Raw genomic sequence first — 17,361 nt, 5'->3', positions numbered from 1 at the left:
CCTGTGCCCGTCAGTGCCACTGCCAGCCCTGTCTCCCCAGCCAGGGACACTGATGCTGCTGCTCCTCCTCAGGGCACCTCTGCCTGCAGGAGATTTGCTTTTCCTCACTCCTTCAGGGGGAAAAAGCAATTAAACAGTGATTGCTCTGGGCCATAAACCATGATGGCTTTTAAGCACATTTGCTTTCAGGAATTGGCTATTTCGAGACTCTGCCTTCCTGGATTTCCCTTGAAGGACTCACAGAAACCACTGCCCTGACAAATGAGTGTTGAGAAGGCTGCGCTCTCCTCCTCTTCTATTTTCCAGTTCCTCAGGGGAACTGGGGCCAGGTGAGACCCTTCCAGCCCCTCCTCAGAGCAGCTGGGAAATGTTTCTCCTTATCCTAAAAAGAGTGCCCAGCAGGAGAGATGGAGCTGCAGAGCATCTTTCACACAGGCAGACACTTTTCATTTGCAGATTAAAGAGTGGAGAAATTGCCACCTCCCCGGGGAACACAGCCCAACCTTTAATTAACCTCTCAGCTCCAAATCTGTCCCCTAATTTCCACTTACTGCTAAGGAGAGCTTTGCTGAGCTCCTCAGCCTGAGCCCTGCAGGGTGGCAGCTTTGAACAACTGTCCAACAACTATGCCTGGGGATAAATCCAGCTTCCCTTCCATCTCCCACTCTGGAATGCAGCAACATTGGAGAGATGGAGGATGGAGGGGATGGAGGGATGGAGGAGCCACAAGCCCCTCCTGCAGATTTTAGGGGCTCTAAGCATGCAAAATGACCTCCACACAGTGGTTTCGCTCTGTCCCTATCCTCATCCTCTGAGAGGAGAACTTCCAGCACGTGGGAATGCTCCATGTGGGCTATTACAGGGAGCTGATTCACCTCTGGAACCAGCTGGAGCAAGGCAGCACATCTGGAACCAGCCCTGGGAGGAGAAGGCACCTCTGGCTGGCATCAGCTTTGCTAGGAGGTGGTGGAGAGGAAAACCAAAACCCCCAGGGATATCAATTCCTTCATCCCAACACTGAGGGTTGGGCAGGAGGTAGGCACAAAGGGAATGCCAGAACAATCAGGAATTCCCACTGTTCTGGTCAGACATGCTGCACCTGATTCCTGCAGGCTGCAGCTCATCTCTGTCCTGCAGGACTCATCTGGAGGCCCAGGATTCCCAGGAGGTGCTGGTGACCCTCAGACAGTGGCTGAGCACCATCAAACATTGGCTCTGAGCACCTTGGTCCAGCTGAAGATGTCCCTGCTCCCTGCAGGGCAGCTGGATTAGATGGGTTCAAAGGTCCCTTCAACCCAAACCATTCCATGATTTTCTGCTGGTGTTTAGCCAGGCTGCCCACCCAGCACAGCAGCAGGGAGGGCAGGGAGGGCTCTGCCAGGCTCCAGCTCTGCTGCTGCCTCCAAAACCCCATCCCTGAGGTGTCTGTGGCTCTCAGGTCCAGCTGGGTCTGGCTCAAGCTGAGCCTTGTGTGCACTGCAGGACCAGGGACTGGGGGAAGGAGCTGCTCTGTGCACAGGCAGGAGGAGCAGCAGGGCTGGGTGAAACAGATGGCCCTGCAGGAGCTGCCACACCCCTGGCAGCCCATCCACCCCTCCCCTGCCCACACCCCCTGCCCCAGGCACTGCAGCCCTACCTCCATCAGGTCTATGAGCCACAGGAGCCGCTCCTGTGCCAGGGGAGAGCAGAGGGAAACAAGCACAAAAGGGAAAATGTGCCATCAGGGAGGGTGTAGAACAAAGGAGAGAGCTGAGCAAACCCTGGCACGGCGCTGTCCCCAAAACCACACCCATAACCCAGCCCAGAACCCATCCCATAACCCAGCCCCAGAACCCAGCCCAAGAACCCAGTCTGGAACCCACACCCAGCATCCAACCCCAGAATTCAACCCCAGAACGCTCACCCAGAACCCAGCCCCAGCTGCAGCCAGGGAGGGTTGGGAGGGCTGGAGGGAGCTCCTGCTCCCAGGGGTGCTGGGGAGGGAACGGCAGCAGGAGCTGAGGGATCATTTGGGAGCCCTGCCCACATCTCTCCTGCTGTCCAAGCACCCATCCACCACAAGCTGGTGCTCTTTGCTTGGCAGCTGTTCCAGCAAGAGTGGGCACAGACCATGCTCAGTGGCAGCATTCCCATCCCCCTGGATGGATCATCTCCATTCCTGGAGCAGGGTGTGCTCTCCCACCCCTGGGGACAGCTGCCACATGGCCAGAGAGGACACAGGGGACATGTGCTCTGGAAGGAAGCTCTTAGAGCAGTGGTGCCCCACTGGTGTCCCTCCCTGAGCTCAGGGCTCGTGTGCCAGGTGGGGCTGGGTCACTGGTCACACACACTGGCCCAGGCAGGCACGTCTGGCACATATTGCGGGGCACCAGGCACACCTGGAGCACATGGCACAGCCCCAGGCATGGGCACAGCATTAGAACAGGGTGTTACACTCAGCACACAACCCTGGCAGACCTGTGCCAGCCCTCAGAAAAATTTTCCCAGCAGCTCCTTGGAGAGCAGAGCAAAACTCACTTTGTTTATGCAGATCCAGAAAGGATCTCACTGAAATCCCTCCTGACCTGAGCAGGTGGCTTTCCTGTGGGCACTTGTGGATTTAACAGGACAAAAGCACAGCTCTGATGCTCTGACACTCTCTGAGGTCTCTCACAGGCAGGCAGACCCCAGGAAAGCCCCCTCCCCTCTCCCCCATGGGCTGTGCTGGGTGGACCCTCCCCAGCCCCATCTCAGCATCGTGGGCTGCTTTCCTCGCTGAGCACAGAGCCCATTGTTCCCCCTTCTTTCCATGAAGGGTTTAATTTCCAAGGTTACTAATGCATTTATGATGAAAGGCATTTTATGGCGAGGAAATTAATTTGGGGGCTGTGTGCCTGCACAGTCTGAGGTGATTACAGTAACTTAATTAGACAGTGCGTGCGACAGGGGCCTGGCAGAAACGTGGGAGTGCTGCTGCTGCTGAGTGCTGAGAGTGGGTGGCAATGGGATGCAGCTGCCTGGCCACTGAGGCTCCCACTGGGATGGGGAACAGGCAGCCAGCATCCTTAGGGGTGATTTAGGAGCTGCTGAACAGCTGGGATGGGATTTCTGTGGGGACACAGCTCCAGTGGATTTCTGGGAGCAAGGCAGGCTCTGTCCCACACTGGGATGAAGGAGATGCCTCAGGTTTGAGCTTTTCTATTTTTTCACATTCTGTGCTGCTTTAGTGTGTGGGTCTGGGTTCACATCAGGGCATGGTGAGCTCTGTGCACAGAGCAGGGAGACAAAACAATTCCTGCTCCAGCTGGGCACCAAGGACAAATGATCCAAATCTCAGCCCCAAGAGCACAAACACCGTGGGCTGGAGAGAGAAACACAAGCAGGGTGGGACTGCCTGGGCTAAAGCTGGAATGGGACAATGAACTGCAAGGTGCAAATGGAGCAGAACTGATCCCAGGGACAGACCCCGTGCCTGGTTGTGCATTTTGGGACCATTTTGGTTCATCTTGGGTGCAGCCCTGGCTGGGCTCTGGTGCTGCCCAAGGTGTATCCATGGAGGCCTTTGAATAAATCCCTGCTTTATTCTTTAGCTCTGCCCAGCCTCTGTTCTAGGCCAGCTGCACAAGGCATCAAAGGGACATGCAGCCCTTGAGCAGGGCACAGCAGCACCTCAGTGTCAGGGGCACAGAGACACTCAGCACCTCATGGCATCACCCACAAACCACCCAGAGTGCACAGAAAAGCAACAGCCTTGGGAACCCATGAGGGAAGCTGGACAGGGCCCCCGGAGGGGTGAAATGGCCTTGCAGCACTCTCTGCCCCATCAGACACTCCATGAAATGTAGGATAATCCAAATCATACTCTATGCCTTTCCATGAAAAACCCAAACATTATCTCCTAAGCGGACAGTACAGCCACCAGACACATTCTTGTTTCAGGTACCACACAGCCCGGGGAGAGCAGCTTGCTGTAGCACTGCCAGGGGGAGGGGCTGCAAGGAAGGGATCAAGCAGGAGGGACCTACCCTGGCCGAGCTGACGGTGGTGGCAGTGAAGTGGCTGCTGGAGGACGAGACGGTGTCGCTGTAGGACATCATGGAGTAGGAGTCGGGGCTGGGCCCCGCGGGCTGCCGGGCCTTCATGGACTCGATCTCCCTCTTGAGCACCAGGTTGTCGAAGCGGTCCAGGTCTTGTGGGGAGATCACCCCCCTCACCTCGGAGAGCAGCGAGAACTGGCCAGGCACACAAAGCCACAGCCAGGTTGGGGCACAGTCACATTCCTGGGGAGCTGGGGGCCTCCCTCCCACCATGGTCAGCAGTGGCAATGGCAGGTGATGGAGGAGGTTTGGTCATAAATGATACCAGAAGCTCCTCTGCCACTGAACACCAGCCTGCATCCCCACAGGGTGCTCAGAGCAGCTGTGGCTGCCCCTGGATCCCTGGCAGCGCCCAAGGCCAGGGCTTGGAGCACCCTGAGGTAGTGGAAGGTGTTCCTGCTCATGGCAGGTGTGGAACAAGGTGATTTTTACAGTCCCTTCCAACCCAGACCAGGGTGGAATTCTGTGCTCGTTCCACGATTGTCACAGACACATTTTATGAAAAATCCTTTCCTTAGGATTTTTCCACCTGAGAAGCTGAGAAGCCTCAGGAACAAAATGTAAACATTGATTATCTGCTGCTGTGGAATGCAACAGGTGCCTCTGTGATTGGCCTATGTTGGTTGTTTCTAATTAATGGCCAATCACAGTCAGCTGGCTCAGACTCTCTGGCCGAGCCACAAACCTTTGTTATCATTTTTTCTTTTTCTGTTCCTAGCTAGCCTTCTGATGAAAACCTTTCTTCTATTCTTTATAGTATACTTTTAATGTAATATATATAATAAAATAATAAATCAAGCCTTCTGAAACATAGAGTCAAATCCTCATCTCTTCCCTCATCCTCAGACCCCTGTGAACACTATCACACACAATAATGTGGATTTCTCTCCCATTCCCTCCCCCTCTCCCTGAGCAGATCACCCTGGAGGCAAAGGGCCCACACGGTGACAATGCCCACAGCATTGTGACAGTGACAGTGACTCTGCTCAGCCCAGCAGCCCCCAGCAGCTGTCCCTGCCCTGTGGGGATGCAGGCTCACCTTGGCGTGTGTGTTGAGCAGCTCGAAGAGGGCCATGACCAGAGCATCCACGGAGATGTTGCCCTCCTTGTACTCATCCAGGTAGTAGCCCATGGTGGCTCTCTCCTGTTCGTTGAGGAGGTGCCGGGCCTGCTCCTCCAGCATCACGCGGCTCTGGTTCACCATGGTGCTCAGGGTCACCTGCGAGCCGGCCAGCCCCCGGTAGAACACGGGCTGCAGGGCACAGGGGACAGCCTTGGGGCAGGGGGAAGGAAGGCAGAGCTCTGCTGAGCCAGCTGGGCCAAGGAGGGTGCCTGCTTTGGGCTCTGCCACCAGCCCTCCCTGCCAGCACTGCCTGCACAGGAGCTGGGAGTCAGACTGCAAGGAGAATTTTGGGAATGACAGCAGGAAGGTACCCCCAGGTACCCCCCATTAGCCTTTCAGTGTCACCTCTTGTTCGGGTAAGTCCAGAGCCAAGATCAGAGGAGCTGAGCTTTGCTCTCTGGGACAGGGAATGGCTGGAGCTGAACCAGGGCAGGAGCTCAGGGCAAGGCTCTGCCCCCAGAGGGTGCTGGCACTGCCCAGGCTGCCCAGGGAATGGGCACGGCCCCGAGGCTGCCAGAGCTCCAGGAGCCTTTGGGCAGCGCTGCCAGGGGTGCCCAGGGTGGGGCTGCGGGGGGGCTGTGCAGGGACAGGGGCTGGGCTGGGGGATCCTGGGGGTCCCTCCCAGCTCAGGATATTCTGTGCTTCTCTGATTCCCTCAGTCCATGCAGCACCAGTTGAGTTTCCCATCCCTTTTCAGCAAGTGCAGATCCTGTCCCCCAGCAGGCAGTGATTTAATCCCAGGCTGTGCTCCTGTTCCTCCCTGCCAGAACTGGGGGAACTGGGGCCACAGGAGACAGGCCAGCTCCCCATCCTGTGGAAAAGGCACATTTGCCCCCACTGCCAGCTTGAGGCAGACCCTAGTGAAGAAAGAGCCACTGGCAACCAAAGAACTCCCAGCGAGAGACAAGCCTGGCTGCAGATAAAAGAGTTTTTCCCTTTGAGAGGGATTTCTGAAGGGAGGTCCTTAGTGTTTCCTCCCAGACAGAGCTGGCACAGGGATATGGAACCAGACCAGACCCTGACTATCCCAGAGACAGAGAGGAGTTGAGGCTGGGGAACATGTTTTGCCAGCAAAGAGTGTAAAGCTGTTATCAGTGAGAGCCACCTGTGAAACCTTCCTGCTTAATTTCCATTTAAAAGCGACGTGCTTTGCAAGGAGGAGATGCTGGCACAGAGCTGCAGGCACAGCACGGGGTGAGCTGGGGAGGGCTGGCTTGTGGGATCTCAGCACCTCAGGACGGAGGTGCAGAGAGGCCGAGACCACCCTTGGGGGGCTCGGGAATCCTGGAATGTTGCCAGAAGTGTCTGGTGGCAGGATTTTGATCCTACACAGGAGATGAGACCTGTATGAGGATAGGAGGAATTCACTGGGTGAATGGTGAAGGGATAAGTTAGTTAGAGTGTAAAACACAGGATTTAGGATTTTGGTACAGGGGGGTCTAAAGAAGTAAGATGGAGGAATTGGGGCGTGTCCTGTTCTTCTTCTTCTTCTTCTTGGCCTCCATCTTCTGTGGTGGTGGTGGCACTTTGGGATTGGTCATTACTAAAAGTGCACCGGTTAATAAGAGTAGAAGGTATTGGAGTAAAATGATAAATATTGTACACGTAACTTAGGGTATAAAGATAAGTGACCGCCCGGGGGCTTCGGGAGTGTGCCCATGGCTGACTTGCTGTGCAGACCTCTGTCGGGCTGAAAGAAAATCTTTTAGATAAACAATTAATAAACACCGAGACCGAGACAAGATCAGAAGTCTCTCCTCGTTCTTTGAAGCGTCGGCTCTCCAAGGCCATCCCTGGGCCTTTCCAGGCCACCTAAACAGCAACACAGAAACCTAACACTGGCTCAGCTCTGCCTTGGCTGGGACAGACCCTTGCAGCTCCCAGGACACACAGACAGCCACCATGAGGCCAGTCATGGTCACCTCTGCAGGGTGGAGGGGTCCCCATGGTCCTTGTCCATGGGTGATCATTGCCCCTTGCCCATGAAGGCTGGAGGGCACCAGGTGTGCTTAAAGTGGCACAGGAGAAGGGACACCACTGTCACACTGCAGAACACACAGCATGGGGAGGAGAAAAGCCCATTAAAATCCCAAACCAGCATCCCTGCTGTAACCAGGAGCATGGGTCCCTCCCTCCCATGGAAAATTATCAGTGATAATTTCACAAGGATCAGGAATGTCTTACCCTGGCTGCCACGTCCATGGCATGGTCACCCACTGCCCTGTGAGGAGGGAGAAGATCAGTTAGCCCTGAGTGCCTGTCACAAGTTGGTCAGAGAGTGAAACAGATAACTTTCCCAGGCATTGTTCTGGGAAAAGCTGTGAGAAGCTCAGAGAAAAAGAACTGAAACAATTCTTATGTTAAGTCTCTGCAGATGGTGTTTGTGAACATGTGGAACATGTTCTACGTGATGTTTATGGAAAGATGGTGCTGCTGCTAATTAACAAATGGGGTGACAGGTGTTAATAGAACCAGTCAGGTTCTGGGTGAATGATGTTGCCTATAAAAATGTGAAGTTTTGTAATAAAGGAGCTTTTATGCCTTCTGAAAATGCATAGAGTTGTGTCGCCTACATTCCTGTTCCTGACTCAATGGTGACATCAGACAGCACAACATTGTCCACACCTGCTCCACCCTACAGGCCAGAGATGCTTCCTTGATGCAGGAGCCAGACCCTAGAATGGGGAGTTCCATGGACAGGCTGGGGGTCCCCATCCTCCCAGGGGCTCTGAGCTGACAGACCTCCTCCAAACAGCCCATCTTGGGTTGGAAATGGGGCTGTGTGTTCTATCCCCATCTGTCAGAGCTGGGGCAGCTCTCTGCTGTCCATGGGGCAGTTGTTTCTTTATCTCTCCCACAGCCAACCCTCCCTCCAGGAGATCTCTGCTGTCCATGGCCACTGAGTGTCCCTGCAGGGCTGATCCAATGCCAGCATCCCATGGGGAGATGCTGCGCCCAGGGCAGGAGCCAAGCATTCCTGCCTGGATCCAATCTGAGCCTGGCACAGCACAGCAGCCTCTGCCCCCTGCATTGCCAGAGGAGCAGCTTTCTGCTGCCCTGCATGGCCAGAGGGAGCCCAGGCCCATCTGCAGCAGCCCTGGAGCTGCAGAGGAAAACTCCCCCCTTGTGCAGGATCCCTGCTGCAGCAGAGCCACAGCTGGCACTGCAGGAGGGCTGAGCCCCCCTGGGATGGGGCTGGGACACCGCCCTGACACACAGGGGACAGGGCACAGTCTGACTCTGGCAGTAGTGGTTTTGTACTATTGCATTTGTATTTTTAATTTTCCTAGTAAAGAACTGTTATTCCTATTCCCATATCTCTGCCTGAGAGCCCCTTAATTTCAAAATTATAATAATTCAGAGGGAGGGGGTTTGCATTTTCCATTTCAGGGGATGTTCCTGCCCTCCTTAGCAGACACCTGGCTGTTCAAACCAAACCAGCCCCCCAGGCCCTTACCCTGCAGAGCTGAGCAGGGTCTCCCCGAGCTGGGAGCTGCTGATCCAGCGGGTCTCATCCACGGTGGTGCGGGCGTGGGGCAGGCGCCCGATGTCTTTCACCGTCATCATCAGGTGCCGCGAGGACTTGAGCAGCTTCACGGCCTCGTCATGGGGGATGCTCAGGAAGCTCCGGCCATTCACCTCCAGGATCTGGTCTCCCACCTGTGGAGTTAGGATGGACTGAGCCTGGTGTGTCCTTGGAGCTCTCCTGTTGGGAATAACCTGTCCCGGCAGGGAGGTGCTGCCCAGTCTAAGCCAGCTGCAAAGTGGGATGCAGCAGTTGGGGGGACCAGGGACAATGCTGCTGGATGGAGATCATTGTCACTGTCATATTTTCTGAAAAATCCTCTTTGCCCAGGATTTCTCTCCTGGGAAGTTTAGAAGCCTCAGAGAAAAAGGAAAACAATTCTTATCTCATTTGCTTCTCCTGTGTATTGCTGCTTTGGAATGCGGTTGGAAATTGTTTATCCAACATGTGAATGGTTTTAACTTAATGACCAATCATGGTCAGGCTGTGTCAGGACTCTGGAAGGAGTTCACATTCTCTGAAAAAATCCCTTCACCCAGGGTTTTCCTCCTGGGAAGCTGGGGAGCCTCAGAGAAAAGGAAAACAATTCTTATCTCATTTGCTTCTCCTGTGTTGTGCTCATGTGCAATGTGTTTGGAGATTGTTTACCCACAGGTGATTGTTCCATTGCATTCTGCTGGGAGTTGTTTTCACTCTTTGGCCAATCAGGGCCAAGCTGTGTCAGGACTCTGGAGACAGTCACGAGTTTTTCATTAGTATCTTGTTAAGCCTTCTGTCTGTATCCTTCCTCCATTCTTTAGTATAGTTTTAGTATAGCATTCTTTAATATAATATAGAACATAAAATAACAAATTAGCCTTCTAAGAACATGGAGTCAGATTCATCATTTCCTCCCTTTGTCCAGGGGACCCTGAAAATACCACAGATCATCCCTCAAGCTGGCAGCCAGTGAGGCTGGAGGGGCCTGTTGAGGATCCCAGCTCAGACTGATCTGCCCAGTCTCCTCCACCATCCAGACCAACCCCAAAGAACATCAAGGCCTCCAGCCCAGTCCCTGCTGCTGCTCTGGGATGTCAGGAACCATCTGTGGAGGCTCCAGCCCTCAGATCTCTGCATGCAGCAGGGAGGGGCTCACCACAGCCTCCATCACAAACTGCACATCTGGCACAGCTGCATTCCATCTCTCCTCTGCTGTTTCCTCCCCTAAGAGATTTCATTTTGTGGGCAAGGCCTTTGCTGGAACCAGGAGCTTCCCTGACAGCCTGGCCTTTTTTGAGACACAGCACCCATCTGGTGTTTCACCCTTCCTCCCAGGTCCTCTTCCTCTGTGCTCCCAGAGCATCCAGGGCTGCTCCTCCTCACTTCTGTATCACAATTCACCCTATTCCTGATAAACCACATTTTTGAAACTGCCCTTTCCTATCTTTGCTTAACCACAGGCCTCAGCTCAGCTCTACCAAAACACAGCAGGGATTTTCTCCTTGCCTGGCCACCAAGGAGACACAGGGAGAGAAAAGTTGCAGAGAAGTGAAACAAATGCTCAGTGGCAGATGAAGGTGCCTGTGAAAGGACAGATGGAAGAGATTAGGCCTGTTAAATTTAGAGAGGAGATCATGTGGGGGGCTGGATGGAGCTGTACAAAATAAGGCTGGCAATAATGAGAAGCCAGGGAAGGGCTCCTGTTTGCCCTTCAGGAGGCTCAGGGAGGATGCTCAGAGTGGTGCTGGGAGGAAAAAGGAGAAGGAGCATCATGGAGTCATTTGGGTTGAAAAAGGCCTTTAGGATCATTGAGTCCAGATGCAGCAGAGCTCAGCTCCATGTTCAGCTCCATCCAAGGACCCTGCGTGGATTTGCCTCATTCTTCACCATAAAGTTCAATGGTTTGTGTTGGAAGTGACCTAAAACATCCCAGGAGTGTGAAGGGAGGGATCCAGGGGAAGGTAAATGACACAAATGACCCCAACCATGGGGCTCCACAAATACCTCGGGTTCCCTTTGAGCTCTGTCAGCTTTAAATCCACTGTCAGAAAATTGCTGGCTGCCTATGGATTCTTTGCTTCTTTTCTGCCAGGGTCAGGATTAAACCACAAGATGATATTTCTTGTTCAGACTCTGATGTTTATTAGCTCTTATCTCTGTTACAGTCTCGCAAACCATGAGTTCTACAGCACTTCACTCTAACACACTAAAAATGGAACCATCTCTCTCTCTCTACAAGGCCTTTTAAGGATAAACTATCCAATTAAGAGATGACACCTAAATTATTTTTACTTTTAACCCAATAACCAACCACCCACTCGTGGCCTGCAATATGGACTTTTTAATCCAATTACACAAAACCACCCAAACCCATGGAGAAGAAGGTGGAAGAGAAGGAGGAGAAGGAGAATGTGAAGAAGAAGGTGAAGAAGAAGGATCAGCCTTGGCCCTAAAATCTCCATCTTGCTTTCTATATATTACTATATTCTAAACCCTTAAACTCTTGAGTTTTCTACCCTGCGATATCACAAACTTCTGTTCAAACTCCTCACCCACAATCCCAGTTCTATCATTCCATTTTTGGAAGCTCCTCCATGGCCTTAGGTTAAATGCAGTGTTCTCCTGGGGGTCAGTGCCTGTCAGCACAGAAATCTGAAATTCTCAGTAACTGGGAATTATGCCAGGGGCTGAAATGCCAAGAGAAACCTCCAACTCAGATGCACAAATATCTCCCAGGCCTTTCTGATCCATCAGGAGTCCCCTGGAGTGGATTTTGCTGCTCAAACAAGGAGCACAGAGTTCACTGCAGCACCAAAACAATAAAAATCCAAATTTGATTAGGCAGTTTTATTGCAATTATGAATCTTTAATGGTTTTCCATAGCAGAGATTAAATTTTCATTGTTTTTTTGGTTCAGGACAGTTACACGGGTTTAATAATCTTTAATTTCTCCTTTTAAGAGTGAACCAAGAGGAGTCTGGCACGCTCTTGTAGCATCAGGGAGACCAGAGGGGCCCTGGATTTTTTGCTAATTAACATAGATAATTATATTTTCCCCCCAAAGTCAAGGAAAATAGGAAAGTAACAAAAAATGTGCAGAGAAGCAAATGAACCATCGACTAAAACAAAAGATGACCCTGAGAAATGATTTGCTGTATTCACAGCTCCAAACTGGCACAGAATAAAAGAAATAATAATAGGACACACACACAAAAAAAGTTATAATAAAACAGAGGAAAATTATTGCCCTGGATATTTCAGGAACTACTTTTCAGTTGTGCTCAGCTAATGGTGGGTGGATACCCAGGATGTGCTGAATGCTTGAACACCTCTGAAAATGTGGATTACTCTCATTTCCCAGGGAAAATTGAAGCCTGAAATGCAGGGGCTGAACACGACACGCAAAAGGTGACAGACCATGAGAAAAAGAGAGTTTGGAAATTACACCTTGATGACAGCCCTGGCTCCTTCTCCTTCTGGAGACAGTGGGGAAGGGGAGGTGCAGTCAAGAGAAACATGATGGGCTTCAGACAAGGGTTCTGAGCAGCAGAAATAATCAGAATTTGCTCAGAAAAATTCCCTTTAAAATAATCAGAGTTTGCTCTGAAAAATTCTCTTTAAAATAATCAGAATTTGCTCTGAAAAATTCTCTTTAAAATAATCAGAAATTGCTCTGAAAAAGTCACTTTCTGATTAAAATAATCAGAATTTGCTCTGGGAGAAATTCAATCACACAGACAGAAAAATAGGCAAGAGATTTTAAATGTGAGTTAAGGTTAAAAGACACCAAACTGAGCTGGGAATAACAGGGCCAAGGGGTTGATGCCAAATGGGTTGGCACTGGCACCAGTCCTGTTTAATGCCACTGAAGTGCCAGCAGAGAGGCTAAATGACACTGGAGATAGCACTAAAGTAGAAGGAGCCTCTCTGCAGCACAAATAATTACCAAAAGCCCTTAAGAAATTAAAGATACGGGCAGGAAAATGTATAGATCAATTTGGAATCGACCAAGTGAAGGCTCCCAGTAAATAAGGGAGTGCTCAGCTTCTCCAGGAGGGAAATAGCTCAGGGCAGATGATCCATATGGGAAGGGTCCAGGACAAACCTGGGAGCAGGACTGTGGCATTCACATTCTCTGGAAAAATCCCTTCACCCAGGGTTTCTCTCCTGGGAAGCTGGGGAGCCTCAGAGAAAAGGAAAACAATTCTTATCTCATTTGCTTCTCCTGTGTTGTGCTCATGTGGAATGTGTTTGGAGATTGTTTACCCACAGGTGATTGTTCCATTGCATTCTGCTGGGAGTTGTTTTCACTCTTTGGCCAATCAGGGCCAAGCTGTGTCAGGGCTCTGGAGAGAGTCAGGAGTTTTCATTGTTATCTTTTTAGCTTTCAGTAAGTATCCTTCCTGTATTCTTTAGTATAGTATAGCATTCTTTAATATAATATCGTATTATAAAGTAATAGATTAGCCTTGTGAGAACATGGAGTCAGATGCATCGTTCCTGCCTTTGTTGGGACATTCCCAGCAAATCCAACACAGGACAGGGAATGGGAGGCCATGGCTGGCTGAAAATGGCTCCTTTCCCCAAACACTGCAGCCCAAAGAGGGGATGTGAGAGCCCAGGGAGGGAAGGGGCTCTCTGGGGTGACAGTGCTTGTGTGTGGCTTTTCTTCCCAGAGAAAAGCAAGGCACAACCTCCAAGGGTATTTTCTGGGAATCGTAGTGAGGAATCTCAGAGAAAGATAAAACAGTTCTTATCTCAATTGCTGCTCCTCTTGTTGAGCTCACGTGGAATGCATTCTGGAGATTGTTTACCTGAGGTGACCAATTGCATCCACGTGTGTGTGTCAGGACTGTCAGCAGACAGTCACAACATTTGGCGGAGCTGGGTGCTTGTGCAGCTCCAGTTTAGATGTAGTGTAATAAAGTATAGAATAATATAGTAAAATAAAGTGATTAATTAGCCTTTTGATATCCATGGAGTCAGATGCATCGCTCCTCCCTGCCAGGGGGATTGCTTGCTTTTCCAATAGTGTGGCACTGATTGGGGGAGGTTTTTGGTGGCCTCACAGGAGAGGAGATTTCTGTCCCCATCAAGGTGACACCACTGGAAAGACCAGGAGAAATGTCACATCTTGGGTACCACAACCACAACCTCCTGAGTGATTTTGTCATTTTGTAGCTCATGCCCAAACTCTGACAAGCCACGAGGTTTTTATTCCATCTTCTCTTTTTCTAGGACATTTGTCTGTGTGCAGACCTCAAAGATCACTGCAGCTTTCAAGGGGTGGCTTTGGGATGAGGGGCTCAGGGGAATTTGCAGATGACACCAAATGTGTCCAGGGAAGGGAACGGAGCAGGGGAAGGGTCTGGAGCCCCAGGAGGGGCTGAGGGAGCTGGGCAGGGGCTCAGCCTGGAGCAAAGGAGGCTCAGGGGGGCCCTTGTGGCTCTGCACAGCTCCTGACAGGAGGGGACAGCTGGGGAACAGGGACAGGAGCAGAGGGAATGGACTCAGGCTGGGCCAGGGGGGCTCAGCTTTGATATTTCAGAAAAAATCTTCACCAAAAGGGTTGAAAGGACTCCAAAGTCCCCATCCCTTAAAAGATTTAAAAGCCATGTGGATGTGGAACATGGGGCAATGCTGGCCTTGCAGTGCTGGAGCAATGGCTGGACACGATGATCTTGAATATCCTCAGCCTAAATTACTCTTTGTTCTATGACAGCCAGTGCTGAGGTAAAATCATTCAGCTCTTCCTATTTAGAGTCTCCCTTTCCCTCTCCTCTCATATCTGGATAAATATGGATCATGATTTTCCCCCCAGCCCTCGTTCTGGGAACTCAATACTGAGTTGTTTGCTCAGAGCAAGCTCCCTGGAATCTGCTATTTCTGATCTAAAGGTCAAGGAGAGCAAACAAAAATGGCTTAAGGGCAAAAAAGAACCCCAATCCTGACAAAACACAGCAGCAGGAAAAATGAGCAAGGAAGAAATGAGGGCCAGCAGGGCCAGGAACAGCATCAGGAGCTCAGCTCGTGCCAGCACCTCTGGGGACAGCAGGAAGGAGGCAGGAAGGACAGAGGCTGAAAGCAAACAAGGCTGACTCACCCTCCTCCTCCTCTAACCCCCACTTCTCCACTCTCAGAACTTCCTTGGAGGCAGCAGATTCTCAGCCATGCCCCAAGAACACACTGCCAGAAGTTTCATGAATGAATAAACATCAAGAAGGCCAAGGGCAAGCCCATGAATATTGAGTTATTGACTGACTGCAGAGCTCCAGCCTGTTTTTGGCTGCAGTTCTGCCTGCTGAGGGAGCAGGACAGCAGCACCTGAACCAGCACCAGCTCCTCTGGGACCCTCATCTCAGGGTCTTGGTCCTTGTTCCTGGAGCTGGGAAAAGTTTCTGGGCCTCAGAGAAACTTCCTTAGTTTTGTCTGACTTTCAGTAGTTTTTGTTTGTCCTTCCATCAAAATTTAAGGGGAGTGTAAAACATTAATTATTTATTTTTGTTATTATTTAAAGAGTCTGAAATTCTGATTTGGTGCAATAGATACAAGGAGGTAAAAATGAAATGTTTGACAACATTACAGATTGGTTTGGGTTAAAAGGGAGCTTAAAGCCCATCCAGTGCCATTCCTGCCATGGCAGGGACACCTTCCACTGTGCCAGGATGTTCCAACACCCATACAGCCTGGCCTTGGGCACTGCCAGGGATCCAGGGCCTGCCCACCCTGCCAGGGAAGGATTTCTGCCTTTTCTCTCATCTAAACATCACCTCAGAATCAGCTCAATTCTGGTAACCAACTCAGTGAAAACAGCAAAGCCCACAGAAGGATCCACTCCTGGGAAGCCAGCAGGAACCTTCCCATCCACCCAGCCAGGCTGTGTTGAGCCCACATTGAGCAATCCCACAATATTTCCATTTCAGAGAGCAACAAATTACCTGGAAATCACATTTATCCACCAGTTCTTGCTTCCTTGTGGCATCACAGCCCTTCCACCACCACCTGAAGCAGCAATCTATACCCCACCATGTCTAACAGCAGGACATAAAAAGCCTTTTTTACCTCCAAACCCCCAGGCAGCACTGAATTTACAGCCTGTAGCATACACAAATCAGGGGGGGAAGCAGCTGTGAGCATCTGAAATCACACCAAGGCTGGCATCCAGCACAGCATGAGCCTGCTGGACACACAAATCACTGCCTGGAGAGCAGAGCAGTGAGAGGGGATCTCCAGAATCAACCAGCAGAGGCTCAGGTGTGCAAACAGCAGGGGCAGGACCTGGGGGACAGGGCAGGGAACTGGAACTGCTCTGGGTGCTGAGTGTGGTTATTTGGTGGTGTTACAAGCAGGCATGGAGGGATTCAGACAGGAATTCTGCTCTTGGGACTGTCCCTGTGACATCTCCTCTGCTGAGCTCACTGCCAGGGGAATAATTTTATTCCTTTTGCATTCCTTTATGCAAAAGGAATAAAAGCAGAGATTTTCCCTGTACAGCAAACCCAGGGAACAGAAAAACCACCAAGGAAAACACTTTTATTTGTATTTTTGGGGCCTGAGGCAGTGAGGCGTCCTTGAGCTTCAGGCCTGGAGGAATTGTGTCTGAGCAAAATGTGGAGACAATTAATTAACACCTTATATGGAGTTTAGAGTTATGCACTAATGCAGGACAGGGTGTGAAAAATATAAAGGGTAAAATCTGAAGGCATCAGGTGAGAGGGACTTTCTGATGAGGAGCCTGTGGGAGAAGAGAGGAGTGAGAGGGGACCCCACCAATCCATATAAACACCTCCAAGGGGTGTCAGAGGATGCTGCCAGAGTCTTTTTGTGACCGTGTTCACGGGGGTCTTATGTTGAGGGAAGAGATGAGGATCTGACTCCATGTTTCAGAAGGCTGATTTATTATTTTATGATATATATTACATTAAAATTATACTAAAAGAATAGAAGAAAAGGTTTCATCTGAAGGCTAGCTTTCTATAGAATAGGAAAGAATGATAACAAAGGTTTGTGGCTCGGCTCTCTGTCCGAGCCAGCTGACTGTGATTGGCCATTAATTAGAAACAACCACATGAGACCAATCCCAGATGCACCTGTTGCATTCCACAGCAGCAGATAATCAATGTTTACATTTTGTTCCTGAGGCCTTTCAGCTTCTCAGGAGGAAAAATTCTTAAGGAAAGGATTTTTCATAAAAATTTGTCTGTGACAGCTTTTCAGTGACAGGATGAGGAGCAATAAATTAAAACACAACAAGTTCCACATCAACATGAGGAAGGAATTCTTTCCCTGAGTGTGGCAGAGCCCTGGAACAGCTGCCCAGGGATGAGGTGGGGTCTCCCTTTCTGGAGACATCCCAACCTCACCTGGACACGTTCCTGGTCACCTGCCACCCCCTCTGGGATCACTCTCACCTTCAAGCCAGTGCTCTCTGCCTCGGAGCCCTTGTCCACACCTGTGATGTAGATGCCCAGGGAATATTCTGCCCCTCCTCGGATCATGAGGCCCAGGGATTTCCCTTCGTTCAGGACCAGGTTCACCTGCAGGGAACAGGGACAGACATTGATGTGGTGTCCAAAGCAGGGGTGGGACACAGCCACAGAGCTGGGCTGGACAGCAGCTCCTGTGGGACTGAGGAGGCACTGGGAAACAGGAAGAAA

General features: G+C 51.0%; 1 protein-coding gene across 1 annotated transcript in view; it reads right to left on the bottom strand.

The window, feature by feature from the left end:
• WHRN (whirlin) overlaps positions 1-17,361 on the bottom strand; it is a 54,990-nt gene that overhangs the window by 10,095 nt on the left and 27,534 nt on the right. The window contains exons 3-7 of the mRNA XM_058818375.1: positions 17,116-17,241; positions 8,657-8,859; positions 7,384-7,420; positions 5,116-5,328; positions 4,005-4,211 (exon numbers count right to left, since the gene is read on the bottom strand). Of these exons, the coding sequence (XP_058674358.1) occupies positions 4,005-4,211; positions 5,116-5,328; positions 7,384-7,420; positions 8,657-8,859; positions 17,116-17,241 (786 nt within the window). The remainder of the gene's footprint in view (positions 1-4,004; positions 4,212-5,115; positions 5,329-7,383; positions 7,421-8,656; positions 8,860-17,115; positions 17,242-17,361) is intronic.

The sequence above is a fragment of the Ammospiza caudacuta genome, chromosome 21 (assembly GCF_027887145.1).
Source record: "Ammospiza caudacuta isolate bAmmCau1 chromosome 21, bAmmCau1.pri, whole genome shotgun sequence".
Taxonomy (NCBI): domain Eukaryota; kingdom Metazoa; phylum Chordata; class Aves; order Passeriformes; family Passerellidae; genus Ammospiza; species Ammospiza caudacuta.
The sequence above is the reverse complement of the archived record's forward strand: the minus strand, read 5'-3'. Positions and strand labels throughout refer to the sequence as shown.